This window comes from Elgaria multicarinata, chromosome 5 (assembly GCF_023053635.1).
Source record: "Elgaria multicarinata webbii isolate HBS135686 ecotype San Diego chromosome 5, rElgMul1.1.pri, whole genome shotgun sequence".
Lineage (NCBI taxonomy): Eukaryota > Metazoa > Chordata > Lepidosauria > Squamata > Anguidae > Elgaria > Elgaria multicarinata.
The window spans coordinates 48,648,233-48,666,034 of record NC_086175.1 but is presented as its reverse complement, the minus strand read 5'-3'; the positions used below and the strand labels follow the sequence as shown (position 1 = coordinate 48,666,034).

General features: G+C 39.6%; 1 protein-coding gene across 3 annotated transcripts in view; it reads left to right on the top strand.

Annotated features, from left to right (window-relative positions):
- Nucleotides 1-1,076: 1,076 nt before the first annotated feature.
- The window catches only part of PPP2R3B (protein phosphatase 2 regulatory subunit B''beta), a 36,916-nt gene continuing 20,190 nt past the window's right edge, over nt 1,077-17,802 (top strand). For 2 of the 3 annotated variants that reach the window (XM_063126326.1, XM_063126325.1), the window contains exons 1-2: nt 1,077-1,159; nt 3,196-3,626. In XM_063126326.1, coding sequence (XP_062982396.1) covers nt 3,282-3,626 — 345 coding nt within the window. In that variant the 5' untranslated portion in view covers nt 1,077-1,159; nt 3,196-3,281. Of the gene's footprint in view, nt 1,160-3,195; nt 3,627-12,531; nt 13,170-17,802 lie in introns of those variants that run through there. The other variant, XM_063126327.1, reaches the window with a different exon arrangement.

Sequence of the window (17,802 nt, the reverse complement as noted above, 5' to 3'; positions counted from 1 at the left end):
AACGTTTTGAAACCTGTATATGCAGTGTGTCCTGGGCCCCAACAGTTGTCAAAACTGTTATAAAGCGCTTTAAAGCAGTAGTGTAGATCCCCCCTTTTTTAGGCTTTATTATCCAGCCTCATTTGCGGAAGTTTACGAGTGGGGAGGTGTCATAGTGTTTCATTCCTGACCCTCCCACGTTTTCTGCCTTTTCCCTTAACACAGAGGGTGTTTCCAGATGAAGGTCTGCCAGCACTAACAATGCGAAAGCACTGTGCAACTACTCCGTCTTTTCTTCCTTAACGTATCTTCCATAGTAAGGGGGGAGGGAGTAAGACAGTGAAAAAAACATGGGAGGATGCTGCTGTCATCACACACAACCGTAGGACAATTGCATATTAAAAGCCTCGCCAGGAATCGTTCAGAAAACCCATTAAGGATAAAAACGTGGATATACGCCTCCTGATAGGCAGTGCTACGATCCCTCCCCCTGGCAGCATCCCCACATGTCTAACATGCCTAAAGTATATTAGTTAAGCCAATACCTTATATTTGTGGCTTGCAATTTTTGTGAACCACCCAGAGAGCTTCAGCTATGGGGTGGTATAGAAATGAAATAAATAAGTAAAAATAACTTTTTTCTTTCATTTTTACTCTAGAGTTGGCTCACAGTGTTTAATCCGGATCTTTAAAAACAAAAACAAAAAAACAAAAAGCTTCCTCTCTATGCTGTAGTCTCGATCCAAATCGGGGGCCCTGCATCTACTCCAGAGTAAAACGACGGACAGATCTAGCAGCAACATTGGGCGATCCGCGGCGTTTTTGTTCAGCCGCTCCCGGCTGAGCATCATAAGCGAGAGCGAATGAGCCAATCAGGCCACTCCGCTATCAAAAGCGCCGCACCAGTGATTTCAATTTCGCCGCCTCGGTGGCGTGCGCATGCGCGCTTATCACGCCCCTCACCCGCGCCTGCACGTACACATCAAACACCGGTCCCCGCTTCCTGGTCTTCCTGGTCCCAGTACGCACGCGCGCATAAAGCACGCATGCGCGAAACGAAAAATAATTAAAAATAATAACAACTCCACACAAAAAAAGCAACGGAAAACTATCAACGGGGGAGGGGGCAGAAAACTGGCCGCGGCGGTAGTTTTCCCCCTTCAGGTGGCAACTTTGAAAGGTAAGTGCATACACCTCACATACACACCTGCCATCAACTCGGGGAGTCAGCAGGTAGAGATGCCAAAAATTGTGTTGTGCACGACGGGGCTGGTGCCTTCAAGGGTGCACAGTGCGTGTCCTGAGGTGGGGTCTTTCTTCTGGGACTGAATCCACACTTAAATATGAACTTCAATAAGAACCCAACAAGAACAGCCAAACACCGAACGTGTAGTTGGCTTGCGTACACACAACCTCCTGATTCTGGTACGACAGTTCTTGCTTATTAGAATTTGTGTTAGCCAAGGCTTGGTGGTCAGTTAGCCTTGCCATCCTTTCCCTACTAGGCCACTAGACCTTAAGCCAGCCAGATGCAACAGGTGAAGTCTTGGGCATGCACTAAAAAACAGCATTCTTTATTATTCCGTTTGGTCCAGGACTGGGTGGGTACGGAGGAGGTGCTGGAACGGAGAGAAAGCTCAATTTAAGTTCCTGCCTCAATGCCTGCTTCTCCTACCCCTGTTAACACCAGATGTAACAGTATCCAGAGAGCCTGGGGTAGTTCATCCCACAACATGAGGTGGTTGTTGGAGTCAATGACACAATCCAGAAGATACCTATGTTTTCTAGTTGTGCGGACAACCCTGGATAAATTATGGGTCTGAAGTGTTTCAACTGATGAGCAAAAGCTAACATTCTGAGGAAGAGATGAGTTAGGGTATGTTTGCATGCACCAGTCATTTTTGCATTGTACATCCTGGGGCAAAGTTCCAACTCGTTTCATCCTTTATCTTTCTCTGTAAAAATAATAGTAGGACCTTGACCCAGTATTGACACTGTTTGTGATCTGACTGTGCAACGCCTTTTTTAAATGGTCATGCTGGCTGTGGAGGATGCTGTGGAGGAAGTTTTGAAGTTAAAGGAGTATTCTTTGCAGATCTGTTTTAGAGTTCATGTGTTGACAAAGTTTGGTTATTGAAGCAGCTTATATAGAGGAGGTTGAGGAAAGAGCTTAATTTTAGCTGCCCCTCAGTTCCAGCATCTTTCCCCCAGCAAACAAATGGAATAAAAAAAATCTGCTTTCTTACCATCTAATAACACAACCCATTCCAAAAGCCTTAATCCTGTGACTGACTTTTCAGCTGGCATTCCCTAAAGAAAGAAATCAAGTTCAGGAATGATGACTTTCCAAGCTTTGCCTAACGATTTTACAAACCACTGAATTCACTTGCAAATTCCATCAAAAATAGTGTTTTCTTTTCCAGTAGCTTCAAAAAAACCCTGGCCTCTTACTGCTTATTGTTCAATTCCTTAAGATCACTTAGCAAAATCTAAAACACCCATGAGAGCTTGTAAAATATGCAGGTTGTGGACATGCTTGCATGTTCTGTGACATTTCTGTGCATTTTCAGCTTCCTGAATTATGTCCCATTTTCATTAAGCTGGCCCCTTGGGCCTTGATGTGCTATAGGACAAAAGAGGGAGATGTGTTTTACCCTACATATGGGGGGGGGGGCATTCTGTAAAATAAAACCTATACTACTGTGTTAGGACTATCCCTTAACTGTTAACTCATGCCTAAGACTATCTAATTTGTCCATGTATCAGGGATTTCTTGGTTTATACTCTTAGCTGCGAGACACTATGCCATATGCAGTATTTGCCCTGATTGGTAGCTCTTTTCTCTATGCCTCATTTCATTCTCATAACTCTACTTTTCATCATAATAAAAATTAAGATAAAATAATAAGTTATGAAGAACAGCAGAAAGCAATCTATGTAGACACCAGTTTAAATCCCTGCGAAAGTACATATTCCTCAATAAATATGCCTAAATGCCTTATATAATGTTTGATAACTTGTCACTTAATAGGCAGACATCTTTTCCGTTCACACTCTAAAATTTGATTGTAACACTAAGAAACTCTTACAACAATTAAATCTTTTGTCTTGCATATTTTATGCTCTTAGACCAATTCCAGTGTTCTATCTTGATGTGCTCCCCTAATAAATGTGTTCTGAAATGATTTCCTTTTAAATAGAAATTTTGTGTTACAGGAAATATAGTGGAAAGCCACTCATCTGAATTGAGAACTGCAGCCATTTTGTTGAAGCAAAAAAAGAAAAAATCAAGAAGACGAAAAATGCCAGCTGTAAAAGTTTTGCAGCCTGTACTAAAAATGAAAGTGGATGAGCTCTTTTTATGCTGGTTGAGTGAAACTGCAACTCAGGTGATGCTCAAAGACTATTTAAGAAATATAACCAATGAGGAGAAGATTGAAATTGGTAGTGGTGATGCTGGGAGCAATGAACATCTTGTTACTCAGATACACTGTGCCTCCAAGCAAAGCACATTAGGACATCTGATTTCTCCTTTGACTCCAACCAGCCCTTCTCATCTTTCTACTGCTCTTCCTCTCGGGACACCAACAAGCCCAAGGAGCTTTTCTAATATTCGAGGAATACGTAGATCTTCAAGCACCAGAAGTGTAAGTGGCTTTATTTCTTGAACACCCATCTTAAACTTAAGTAAGGTATGAATTTTTGCTGTATAATACTCAGCTGTTTCGTTTTGTACAAAACTGTTTAAATGCTACCAACTAGTTAGTTTCACTTGGAACCTAGGAAGCTGCCTTATACTGAGTCAGACCATTGGTCCATCAAGCCCAGTATTGTCAACACTGACTGGCCCTGGCTCTGCACGATTTCAGGCAGGATTCTTTCCTCATCCTACCTGGAGAAGCCTGGGGTCAAACCCGGTATCTTTTGCATGCAAAGCATGTGCTCTATCACACTGAGCTATGGTCCCTCCCATTTGCTATGGATGAAACATGGCCTTTAATCCGTGATACACATTGCACCTTTAATCTTTGATACACATAACGCATGGCCTCTTATTTCGTTGAACTTCAGTTCTTTTAAGCTCTAGTATTGCAGGGAACCGTTCAGTGTGGTGATTCTCAGAATATCATGAACATGATACCATTTCCTCAATTCCTTCAAATATAAATTAATTATAGTCTAAAATTTATTTTTTTGTAGTTGTCATCACAAGATGATGATGATGATGATGATTTACATTTGTATACCGCCCCATAGACGAAGCTCTCTGAGCAGTTTACATAGGATAAAAACACAAACAAGTTTCCTTCCATGGTGCCCCTGCATCAGCTGTTAATGTCCTCTCTCTCCCTAGAAAATTGCATACCAGACATCATTGATGGTACAGAACGTCAGACACTGCTTCACTAATGATTTCTGTCTTAACAAAAGTGTTTTGCTTCTTAGGGCTTTTCAGTTCACCAAGGGCTTTGAATAGAATGTTTTTAAAACTATCAAAAATCTTCTTTTCTTTTATTATAATGGTTATTGCTTCTAACTGGAGTAAGCATGTTCTTAAGAATGATACACTGAGATATGCTCTCCTGAAGGAGTCTTTGGAATATAATATGAATTGGCTTGTTTTCATAGTTTTTAAGTTTGACTAGGAAACCAATCAGTGGTCTGTATTATAAGTTGACAGCCAGTTTAAAATTGCCACTCTGCCTTCATTTCAAGCTTTTTCATTTCAACTTCTAATCCACTATATCCTGTTAGGTTCTGGATGAAGAACAATAATTTGGAAATGTACACCATTGTTATTCCTAGCCACTAGAAACCCACTTTAAAATGTCTTGCATCGCTTCTGGAAAATGGTTAGTTTAGGGCACAATCCTGTTAGATCCTCCCAAGGTACTCGGAGGCTTAGGAGTATCTAGTGCCAGGCAGAAGGAGAGCAGCGGTCCGCTCTCCAGCTGCCCTACACTTCTGCTAGACAGGTGATTTCACCCGTTTAGCAGCAGCTCCCTGATGGAGAGGGAAAGAGGCTTGGGTGGCCATAAGAAAAGATGTAAGGCAGCTACTCTGGTCTCCTCTCCGCCTCAGTAACGCCTCCTCTTCCTCGTCTCCATGGTCCATTTTGCGAACATGCAGAAGTAGCTGGTGTGGTTTGCATTGGCTTTGAGGGGTGGGGGGTGGGGCACAGTTCTCGAGCTCAGTGTCAGGAAGCCAAACTATCCTCCTCCCCCTAATATGCTGTCTGGTGGGCATAGGATTGTTCACTTAGATGTATGGCAAGTGATGTATGGCTTGGAATGAGGGTGTGCTAGAGTCAACCTGGGTGGGTCAAGGAGGTCCTTCTGTTTTCGCTTTCAGTTCATATACTACATAGTGTTGGCAAGTAACTTGAATATGCACCTGAAGTACACACAAGAAAATTTGACTAATGAATACAACAATCTTTTAACGGAGAGAGAAAAGAAAACCCAAACTAGCATGATTTAATTGTCACAACAAACTAGTAGATGGAATGTTCAGCTGACCCTAGAAACTTCCTGTTCGCTTAAAATATATACAAACGTGTATTTAAGTTTATACACACAACTCACTGTTGTAACGCACACACATACCCTCAGACATGTGAAGCAGTATTGACTATTCATGCATAAGGTTTACCGAAAAATTCAATAACTCACATTCTGTAAATCCATAGTGCATAGTGCTGTGTCTAGTTCCGGCATGCAGACGTTTGACTTGACAGAGTCCTAGCTGCTTTAGGTCAAGTGCAGGCTGCTATGAAGTTGCAAATAGTGCTGAGGAGAGAGGGACAGAGAAGTGTTTGTGAGAATGGGCAAGTTGATATTTGGGAAGTAGAGATGTGAAGGCCGGAGGAGGGAATGGGGGCTGGGGGAACGGGAATGGAAACCAGATTTTTAAAATCTCTTTTTTTCCCTTAAAAATTTTTTGGGGGAAAATTATGGGGAATGTTTCCATTGAATTCCATTGAATTCCATTGAATTATAGGGGCTGGGGGGGCGGGGTCCAGTTTTTTCCAAACATATCTATTTGAGAATGAAGTCTGCTGATTAGTTACAGTATTACTGCAGTGGCTGACAGGCTTGTAGAAGGATCATGCCAAGCAAAACACACTCCACAAAATTGGTGTTTGCTTTGTAGGGTAATGCAAATAAACCCTAAGATTGAAAATCTGCTGGCACTGCTGGCATCTGCTAGAAGCATCTTGAGTTTGTTGAAATGTTACTAAAAGCACTGCAATTGGTGATCTTATTTTCCTCTAATTTGTGTTCTGAAGGGAAGAAGTAAACCTGATGTGTCTAAATCCTGTGCACTTGGTATCCTAAAATACAGCATTCAAGGAATGAATACAGACAACCAGTTTACCATATGATAGGATTTTCTATCGTGTGGTTGCTTGTCTGTATATGGTGTAACATTTTTCTGCATTATATTCTCATATGTGGAAACGTACAGACTCTTTACCAAGTAGTAAGGCTTCCCCACATTTTCAATGCATAACTGATGATGTTGAGAGAGAAAAGTGTTTCCCTAAACGAGAGGTGGGCAAAAAGTAGATCTCCAGATGTTTTGGACTTCATCTCCCATGAGATCCTGCCAACATGGCCAATGGTCAGGAATGCTGGGAGTTATACTCCAAACATCTGGAGATCTATCTTCTGCCCACTGTACAAGAAGGAGAGACATAGAGTTTCTAACCCAGTATATCCTTCTTAGCAAATGTGGAAAGAAGGGTATTTGCAGAGGAGAACTCAGGGATGGCAACTGTGTCAATTCTCTCCTACAAATGCCATATGTGTGTGTGCATTTGCCACTGGGTTGTGAAATTGGAAGTGCTGGAGATACATTTAACTTGCGGAACACCTACAGGGGAGTATTGATCATAAGAGAGTTAACACACCATTCATGTTTCCTGGGAGATAGTTTTGCTCTATATTTGACATATCAAGGGTTTTAATAATGGTATTGCAAGCAGGTAAAGCGTTGCAGATGTTTAGGATGGAGGTCCTGATTGGGCTTGCACAAAGAATGAAACATGGTTGGCTTGTTGTAACTCTGCTACTTGGATCCAAAAAGTTCATTGAATATGCAATGTGTGTAGCTACAGTTCTGCCCATATCCCAGCTGCAAGCATTCTGGGGAGGCTGCAGCAGGAAGGAGAGGGCAGGAAAGCCCCTTGTATGAGCAGAACCTGTGGTTCTTAGTATCTAACCCATTATGAATTTGGAAGGCATGTAGTGTAATGTTCCATAAAATACATTTAACCCACCAAAATACTATCATCTGTTAATTCCTTTTATCTTCATCTTGGATCAAGACAAGGAAAAAGTGTGTTTGACGAATCATTGACTGTTATACTCCAGGCAGAGGAGCCCTGCTAGAGAAAAAGGTGATAAACTTAGATCTAAATCTGAGGTGGCCATTTTCTATCATCTCTTCTCTAGACAGTGGTCCAAGAGAAAAAGTATGTGTTCTCACTCATGTTGATTTTCTTGTGGATGATCAAACTCTGTTATAAACTTGGTGCCATCTCGCAATAAGGACTTTCCAGTTATGGACCACAAATGCTCAGGAATGCCTAGCTCGTTTTGTGGGTGGGTCATGACTTTGGAAAACAAATTTAATTTCCTTGCAAGTGAAACTGGACAATTTCTTATTACCAAAATTGATGGACATTTTGTACATCTGCTTGGTGGGGAGGTGGCAGGTAAAATATCTTTAAGTAAAGATCTGGTTATGGATAGGCAGTTAGCCCTGTTCTAATAGTATCTTTACATTTTATGATAGACACTCTTCCCTACCATGCTTCTGTGATTCAGTTTATGGAAGCAGATTTTGAAGTATATATGTGTGTGGTTTTTAAGAAGCTGGCTTTGTGTTCCAGGCTTTCGTTCCCTAACTTGGAGGAACTTTGTGGAAGAGGAAATAGAACACACAGGAAACTGTTTTAGAACTATAATTAAAGTGAGATTGTTGACTTGAGAATTTGAGGACTAAAGCTAAATGTATGTTTTACATAACAATCCTGACCCAATTTTCCTTGATAGGGCATCGGAATCACTTGCACTCTTTCTCCTGCTCCCATCACGGGTGATACAAACAACCAAGTTGTGGTTGTTTGAATGCAGGCTCTTCCCTGCAACATTAGAATAGTAAACCTCTAGAGGAGAGAAATGATGACAGTCTGTTTTCTGCAGTGGGCATGTTAAGAGGACACATGTGCTTAGATTTTTCACAGGGGCCTGCATTTTCTTTACTTCAGAAACTCATATTTGGCTCAACAGTTTATAATGGGATATAGGGTGTACCTTCTATAAATTTGAGTCAAAATTTAAAGCCTTGGAGTATGTCTTGTGCATTAAATTCTTGCTTTCTTCAAGTTGCTCTTTCCATTTTTGTGAAATTCTGCTTTTTACAAAACCAATATGGGGATTAGAATTAGATCTGCTCTACCCATGTTTTACTCCATAAGTCACAAACATTTCTGCTATGATTGTGTGTATGCTTGTCAGTTTGTTTCCCTCTTAGAGAACTGGTGGGGCTGACCCAATTAGGCAACCGCTTGAGTGCCAAAATTTCAAAGGTGTCTAACCCAGCTATGCTTTTGGAGGGAGACTACTGTCTGCACTGAGTTGCAGCCTTACAGATATCATCTCCTTGGTTGGGTGATAACTTCTGCATTCCAGGGGACATTGTAGTAATCCTTATGATCTCCATCAGCTGCCCAGGACATAGAAACAGCTGTAAAGGGGAGGAAGTAAAGAAGTGCTAGTTACTAAAAATGAATATGAGAAAATAGTATCTCGGTGAACTCTTGATCACTTAACGCTATTTATTCAGCATACAAGCAAGGGTGTATGTAGCAAAAAAAACCTTGGGCTAGCTCTGCTCCCTGCATTCATGTCTGTCCTCTAATACAAGGCTTCCACTTGGAAGCAAGCATTCCAGGAATGCAAACAACCTCCCATTTGGCTTTAATAGAGCTTTCTGGATTTAAAGATCTTCCTGAAAGGCAAAGGATGCTCTATATGTAAAATAGTTGAAGCTTGCTTAGGGTACATCATAGATCCATATCGCTGTCATACCTTAGACCAACTTGAAGGATACGATATTAAGAACCCTGGTATTTTAATTAGAGAGAGCATCATTGAAGCTGTGTGGAAGCAATGGTGGAAATTATTAATTAAACAAATTTTATGTGGAGGGAGAAAAATAGGCAATTTGAAATGGGTTGACAATCCCTTTTTATACACCACAATAAAATTTTCAAAGAAATGGGAAATCAAATGAATCCGGGAAATATCCCTGTTGCTTTCATTTTTGTTGCATCCAGATTTTGCTCATGTAGATAAATAAGAGCAATCTGCAAAGTGGAAACAAAAATGGTTTTATACAATGACAGATTTCTATGAAAATGAAACCCTTCTTGTCAGATGGACTGAAAATAATATGGGAAGATATTGGGATAAAAATGGAGCAAAATGTATGGAATAAGCTATGGATGACTCAAACAAAATTGTATCAGTTATCCTTAGGGGGGATTCATTAAAATTGTTATATTAGGCCAGTGCATCTAACAAGAATAGTAAACACAACTAATATAAAATGTTGGGAAAATTATAATCAACAAGATTTATGTATTTATATGTGGTCGTCCTGTCATGCTACACTCATCAACATGATATTCTCAGAAATAACAAATATTACACACCAGTCTCTATATATTACATCAGCACTAGCTCTGTTAATATGGGAAGAACAAAATGTAGAAGTGACATCTAAGGAATTAACCATTTTCATGCTGATAGCAGCTTGCAGGATAATAGCTAAAAGCTGGAAAACTGCAGAACTTCTAACGCTAAAGTCTTGGCACATAGAGCTGTGACAAATAGTAATGGCAGAAAAATTGACTTACAACTGAAATTTGCCAAAGGCAATGGCAAAATATCTGAATTTTATAAAATATGATTTTATTATATATACAAATCAGGGACATACGCAAGAATGTAAGCCTATGCGGCAGGGTCTTGCTATTTACTGTTTTACTCTGTACAGCACCATGTACATTGATGGTGCTGTATAAATAAATAAATAATAATAATAACAATATTTGTCAAAGCATTTCCTAAGATTATGGAAAAGAGACTAAATATAATTCGTTGCTATGAAGAACCGTAATGAAAACCTCTGAGCAACCAGTGGATTCCACTATTTTTGGCTGTAAAGTAAAGGGGTCAGGGAAGGTTAAATGTATTACCTTCAGTCAATAATTAGATTTAAATTTGATGTATGTACGTGTTTGTCATTAAAAATACTGTGCAAGCTTTTGAGTTCAGAACTTTTCATCAGGCAAGACAGTTAACAAACCAAACGTGGAGGGAGAGGAAAAAGTGACTGATGTTTAAGCCAGGGAGTCGGCATTTGCTTGCAGTCTTAAGCTGGAATGGGCTGCAGACATTCAAATGAGGCTCTACCAGGTACAGGGATTGTTTCATGTTGCACCTGGGCGCCTCCCAAAGGTTGTAGGAAGAACAAACAATGGTAGATTATTAAAAATATAAAATCCAGCTAATACTCAGAAACATCTCCATGCATAGGCAAAACACACATTTTCCTTAGATGGAAAATACAACTTGAAAGGACCTAGAAAGGTTTTAAATTAAGAAAGCTGGAAATAATTTTAGATAGTATACTACTACTTCTTTTTTCCACTAGTACTCTCCTTATAGCTCTCCTAAAACTGTTCTGCATTCTTTGGCAATAGCATCTAGGAACAGAGAGAGCAACCATATGATCCCTGGAGAGTCTCCCAGTGAATATAGGATTGTTCGGGGTCACCCCTCCCAAGGCCATAGACACCACTGTGACCTTGGGAAGGTCTCTAAGTCCCGATCCCCTGTTCTCATCCCCTTGCGGCTGCTGTTGAAAGAACTGCACTGGCTGCTTCCCAAGGTCACAAATGTAGCCTTGGTGGGAGAGAAAAGGGGGTATTCTGGTGGCTGAGGGTAGGTGAGAGGAGAGGCTGGGATACAAGAAATCCTATGGTCTCCCCAGCCTGCACCGAGGCCTGTTTAGAGGAAAATTTGATAAGTCGGGTGGAGAGGTGATAATCACTGTCATGTCTCTTCCCACCCTGCTGGGCATTGAATACTCAGAACTCCAAGATCGGGAGCTTCCTTCTAAGGGGAGCGCAATCCATACGTTTACATTCTAAGATAATTACAAACCCTTTTGCAGTCCAGCAAATAGTACGATTCTAAGTGTGAGATTGGCCTGTTGAAATAGGTTGCTCCATTTCTTCAATCTGTTTTTTATGGATATGAAGAAGGAGATGGAGGAGTGTGGCTATCTACTTGTAGTGTCCTTCATTGTGGTGCACGCACCCTCTATTTTTATGGGCCTTTGCTTCTGTTTTTTCTTTTGTGAACTTGAAGTCTACTATGGCCTCCTGTTATCCTGCAGACTATATTTTCATTCATCTGTGCCCATACATGGGGTACGATTTTGCGTTAGGCCGTGATCCTGTGCATACTTACTTGAGGATATGTCCCATTGAACTATGATTTGCTTCTAACTAAGTGTATGTAAGATGAGGCTGTAAATCTTGGGGAATCTGAAAATATATTTGCCCCTTCTGACCTTTGGTTTAGGAGGCAAGTTAGGGCAATATTATAGAACACTTGGTCTACAGAGTTACAATATGCTTTATAATATAAAGGGCAAATTCATTTTGTATGCTTAAAAATTATAATCATAAATTCCATTAAGAAAACACATGGTGCTTACATTTTTCGCCTAGTGGGCAATATAGGAACTCTGGCAAGCTGATTTATTGCCAGATTAGCCTGCAGGTTGCCAGGTCTAACCACAGTCTTATGTTACAACATTCTGGAGAAATTATTTTGTCAGGTCACCTAAAGGAATATCTTCTATGGAATGTCCTTCAAGAATTGCTGTCAAACACTGAAAACTAACTTTAAAAACAACAAGCTTGTTAAGTAAAATAATACCTTTTGATTGGAATAATATCAGTAATAAATTAAGAATGACATACAATTTATAGTCTGATCTAGGGAAGATTCGGAAACCCTTAAGTCACAAGTCCTGTTTATATAGTAGTTTAGGGTATGTTTGTTTTTAGTGTATTAGATGATGTAGCCCTACTGTGCTGAATAGAGAGTCCAGGCAATGACAAAACCAAAACAATGTGCAAAAATTACATATTAAAATATAGGCTAATCAGGAAGGTGTGTTTCCTATTAATTTAAATGTGTAAGACAAAACAATATAGCATCATGGGACTTGTATTCCTGTTTTGTTCTGTAAAAGGGAGACACAGGGAAAAGTGAGTTTTTATTTTCTCAAGGAAGATTATAACCATTTTATGCCATAAACATACTTTGCCCCACCCCCATCCTGCAAAAAGTTTTAAAAAGGGAAGTTAGGCTTCTTCTTTTCTGCTTTGGCACTGATAATAGCTGCAGCTTATTTTATTAACAAAGCTTATTTTCTATTCCAGCTTATTTTACAGAGCTCTACTGACATACAAAACACTTAAAAGGGCTTTGCAAGTTCAGAAGAGCCTGTGAGCTTTAATCCTTAAATAGGCTACTTTGAGACGTGAACAGTGAGTGGCTTGTGACAGAAGGAAGAGAGGAAACGACAAAACCACTGTGTGTCTGACATTTTCATGTGCCTTCCTGGTTGGTTTTACTAAACTGGAAGATTCTTTTATTGATAGCTCCAAGTGCCACTTTTATTACAGGCTTGGGTCTTTTCAATATTATACCATACCGTTAAGACATTGGAATGCATGGAGTAAGGGGCAGGCTCCCAAAGTGATTTTCCAATCTGTGTTTGCAGTTCCAGCCAAGTTCCCTTTTAATGTATGGAGCAGGCTAAGTTGAACAGACTCTCAGAATAACACAGAAGTAAAACGCAGCTGCTGCTTTAAGTGGCACTGTGTGATAATAGGACTCTGCTGTTTACTGGGACTCAAGTGCCTGGGCTGGTGCGCACACAAGCATTATATGAAATCTGAAAGCATGAGGATAAAGGAGATTTCTTTACGGCAAGACCCTGATCTACGAAAGGAATTGGCATTGCTAGCTCGGGGATGTGATTTTGTTCTGCCTTCCAGATTCAAGAAGAGACTCAAAGCTTTCCAGCAAGTCCAGGTTTGTTTACCATTATGTATTTGGCTGTGCTGTGTGTATGGAATTTTGAGGGGGGAAATGTTCATGGAGTTTGAGTGGAAGCTAGCCAGACATGCTTTACTTCTCTGCTATTTGAACTCTGAATTTTTGAAAAACTAAAACAATTTTATTAGGTTAGTACAAAATAAATACACATGTAGCTGAATAAGAATCCTATTTGGAGAACTACTTTGTTCTTATCTTCATTGTTACTATTAGCCTTTGGATATACTTTTCGTTGGCACTAGGTATATAATAAAAAGGGGATGAAAAACAATATAACTTGGTCCAAATACGAGTGTTGCTTATTTTAGCCTTTGGATTGTGCAACTGCACAGTTGAAAATAAACAATTAAAGGTTATATTGCATATTTTATCTAACATGACCACGGTGCATAATTTTTAACTACTGAAAATACATTTCATTTTAAAGGAATGTTACAAATGAGTGAATATTAATTTTAATATTCAGGCACTTATTGCAGAAGTCATAAGTATTCTTATAAGCATTTTCTATTGCATACTCCAGTATTCTGTTCAGGAGAAAATGGTAGTCTAACTTACTTACAATCAGATATATCATATTGATGACTTCTGTTGGTTTTAATCTTTAATTCTTTCAACTTGTCTTTCCTCACCCTTACAAAACTTTATCCAAAAGTTGATGAAGGTGTCATCCAAAAGGTATAGCTAGACAGAAGACTGGAGTGTCTTCCTCATAGCAGGGAATCTAATTATTGCCTTGATTTTAACAAATGTAGGCTGTGGCTAGATGCTAAATTCCTAAAGCCTCTCTTCCTTTACAGTTCATCCTTCAACAACAACAACCATGGCCATTCTCCTGCACTTGCTTGTATAATCTCGCCACCTTAATTCCCCAAACCTCATTTCCTCATAGGCATCAGTGGAAATGTTATTCTGCTGAATGCTGTTCTCCTTAAGTGATTTGCCTGATCCTCTGGGGCAAGAGGTGGGGGTTAGCCTTGATATGCATGCAAGGAGTTTGGGTGCATGCAAGGGGTTTGAGCAGGATGGCAAATTCCCAAGGAGCCTAGCCTTCCTGCTGCAGTACTCTACTCCATATATTTATGTCTTTAAATATATGGATCAAAAAATTAATATTAACATAAAGTTAGGAACTTTGGCATTCATAATAGCATTAAACAGTACAACGTTGTTCTTCAAAGTACAATAGTGGGTTTCCACAGCCTGCTTCCTTTCTGTGTCTTGGCTAGTGGCAAAGGGGCGAAGAAGCACCTGAATCTCTCCAGAGTAGGGTTTGACAGCAAATGTTTGGGAGTGGTATGGAAGAGACACATGACTATGGGGTCTTTTTCTGCTGTGTTTTACTTTCATCTCTATAAAAGAAGGAAGACGTGGAAAGTCAAATCATTTTGTGGACCTTTCCAGAATTTTTTTAAAATGGTGGGTGTTACTCATTGGTTACATGGGGAATATCTGATTGTGGTGAAATTGCTTTCCTCAGCATTCAGATTGCAATACATGATTACTGGGGAAATAGCATTTTGATGTAGCAAGCACATGAGCTGTGGTTAGCGGAAGAGGCTTTTGGGATATGGCTGGTACTAGCACTTAGGTCCATCAAACAGAACCTCATCACAATCTCTAATCTACCTCTTCTGGCACTCTGGATGACCAATGGGGGGACCGTAGGCTAAGTCTGACATGTGGTGCATTCTTGCTGGAAAGGGGTCCATGCAGTGCTCTCTACTGCATCCAGACAGTTGGCCCCTCCCTGTGTAAGAGTGCACCAGTCTGGTCACTTCCGTTCTGGGACAATCCATAGTCTACCCTCCTCACTGAAGCCTTTGGTTAACTACTTGCGGAAGAGATCCTTTGGGGGAGTGTGAAGAAAGATCTTTTTAAAAAACTAGGGGTCCCCTAATAAAGTAGCACTTCACTGGTGCGTGAAATGTTTTGGAATCCACGTTATATGCTTTTCAGAAAAGATTCTTTTATGCATTTACTTGAACTACTTTGAGCTTCATATATGTTGAAGGGAAAGAGAAAATGAAGTGTACGTGTACACACACACACATAAAGAGAGAAAGAGACATTCCTTCTTGAAATTGAAGTCTGAAATATGGACCTTCAATATGTACCTCAAATATGTAAAGAGGCAGTGGAACTCTTTTTGCAGCTGAACATTCCTTCTCAGTTGTGGCTTGGGTTGCTCTATGCTGGAATGGTGGACCTTTTTATGAGGTAATCTTCATGCCTCAAGCAAATTCTGACAGATGTCACACACACATGCACACACACTCACACACTGACTTAATATATATATAGACTTGCAATGTTATTATGTATTGGACAACTCTCTCTGCTGTTGTAAAGACCTCTCTTTAAGGAGAAGTTAGCCAAGAAGTACTTATGACATTTACACTGTAGTGTAGACTTTTTAAAGTTATTTCCAATGGTTTCTTGATGTGTGGTAAATACATTCTTACTTTTTATTTATATCACTTAATTAAATTTGTATTTTATAAAATATACATATATATTGACCTAATGTCATTGAATGTTTGCCTGTCTTTGTAGATTCCACAATGAAATGCTATTTGTCCCAAAAGCAATGCTGAATAAATTTGTCTCTGAGCCCTTCTATGGACTTTTTAATATTGTGCTCTTTTAACTTGTTATCAACACCAGAGCAGACTCGAAGCTTGTGGATCTATTATGGTTTTCACTTGGATATGAAGGCCCACCAACCAGATCCAGGTGCAAAAAAAATGGCTTAGAAGGTCAGGCACAAGACACAAAGTGTCTTAGAAGGCTTAGAAGGTCAGCTCAGGAATATATTTGTAGTACCATAACTGAATTCCCATCCTTTCCCATAAATCTACACCTAGTTCCCCGCCACCAAGGTTTCTTAAGTTTCAGTGGCCCTGATAGATAGTTTCTGTTATTAAACAACTGGGAGTCAGAAATACTCACCAATCTACTTCAGGCCTGCTGATAGATCTCTGGGTGATCTGAACAATCTTCTGCCTGCTCCTGGCCTTAGACCATTGACTTCAACTACTGGGTTAGACCAAGAAGTGGTTAATTGCACTGCTGACCATACCATTACTTTTACTTTCTTGTTTAAAATTGCTTTTAAGGCTGGAATTTTATACCCACATTGAAATTCATAGGATGTCTGAACAGATGTATATAGAGAAACTGTACGAGAAATCAAAAGATGGGCAGGAAGGGTGGGGGAGAGGAGGATCCTGGATATATGCAAAATCTACATATGTACTAAGGGTCCCATATTACATATTGGAGTTAAAGGTGTATCCTGAGTTTAAAAGGCACTCTTCAAATACTTAAAAGGTTGTCACACAGAGGAGGGCCAGGATCTCTTCTCGATCCTCCCAGAGTACAGGACACAGAATAACAGGTTGAAGCTACAGGAAGTCAGATTCTGGCTGGACATCAGAAAAAAATTCCTGACTGTTAGGGCAGTATGACAATGGAACCAGTTACCTAGGGAGGTTGTGGTCTCTCCCACAGTAGAGGCATTCAAGAGGCAGCTGGACAACCATCTGTCAGGTATGCTTTGGGGTGAATTCCTGCATTGAGCAGGAGGTTGGACTCGATGGCCTTAGAGGCCCCTTCCAACTCTACTATTCTGTGATTCAATGCTTCTATGAAAGACTGATTTAGACAACAAACCAATCTTTTAATGTTAAGGCTGCTTAATGTTTACATGGTAGGAAGCATTCAACAGGGAGATGCATCCAATCCCAGATTGGTGACATGGGTACATGTATAATATACAATATTCAAAGCAAGCATTTGATGTGTTTTCCAAGTACCCATCAGTGTTCTCCATGTACCAGTAAACAATGTAATGTGTGAAATATTTCTTAAGTTTTTTTACCTATAAAAAATTTCAGTTAAGAGTTGAATAGGACACTGTATTAATATAAAAGGAGTAAAAGAACGTGTTTTTCTGTTTCCATACAATGAAGATTTGAGCCCCTAATGTTGTTATAAGACTATAATCCAGTGTCTGATCAGAAAGTTTTAATAATATAAAATGGGGGTGGGGATTTTATCTTATTCAAATTTTCTGATCAGATACAGGATTTTAGTCATACAATTTTAAAAACTGTAAAAATAAAAAGCTTCCTGAAGAGTGCATTTTGCCTAGAAAGGTGAGATATAAATTTTAATTTAAATAATAAATATTGTCATGTTCCCATGTTCTGACAAAATTAGAAAATAATTGCACTTTAATTTGAAATTGTGTAATGCTTTCTTCATGTGCTTTATCAGACATGTTAGTATAGAATAATATTGTGGTTTCTATTGCCAAAACTAACTGCGAGGTTGAAGATGTTTTTGTTTTGTTTTTAATAATGTATTTAATGCTTTTGCACTCATATTGTAGTATATTTTTCCTGGATCAATATTACACCCTTCCACCTGTGCAACAAGTATTCCCATAACTAGATTATCTTTCTTTCTTGGCTTTTAAGTTTTGTTTGGGAAGAAATGTTTGTATGTATGTGTACAGCCGGAACTTTGTAATTATAAGAGCTCATAGACGATTGAAGGACGTTCTATCTTAAAACCCTATAATAGTGTGTGGTATCTAGCTTAG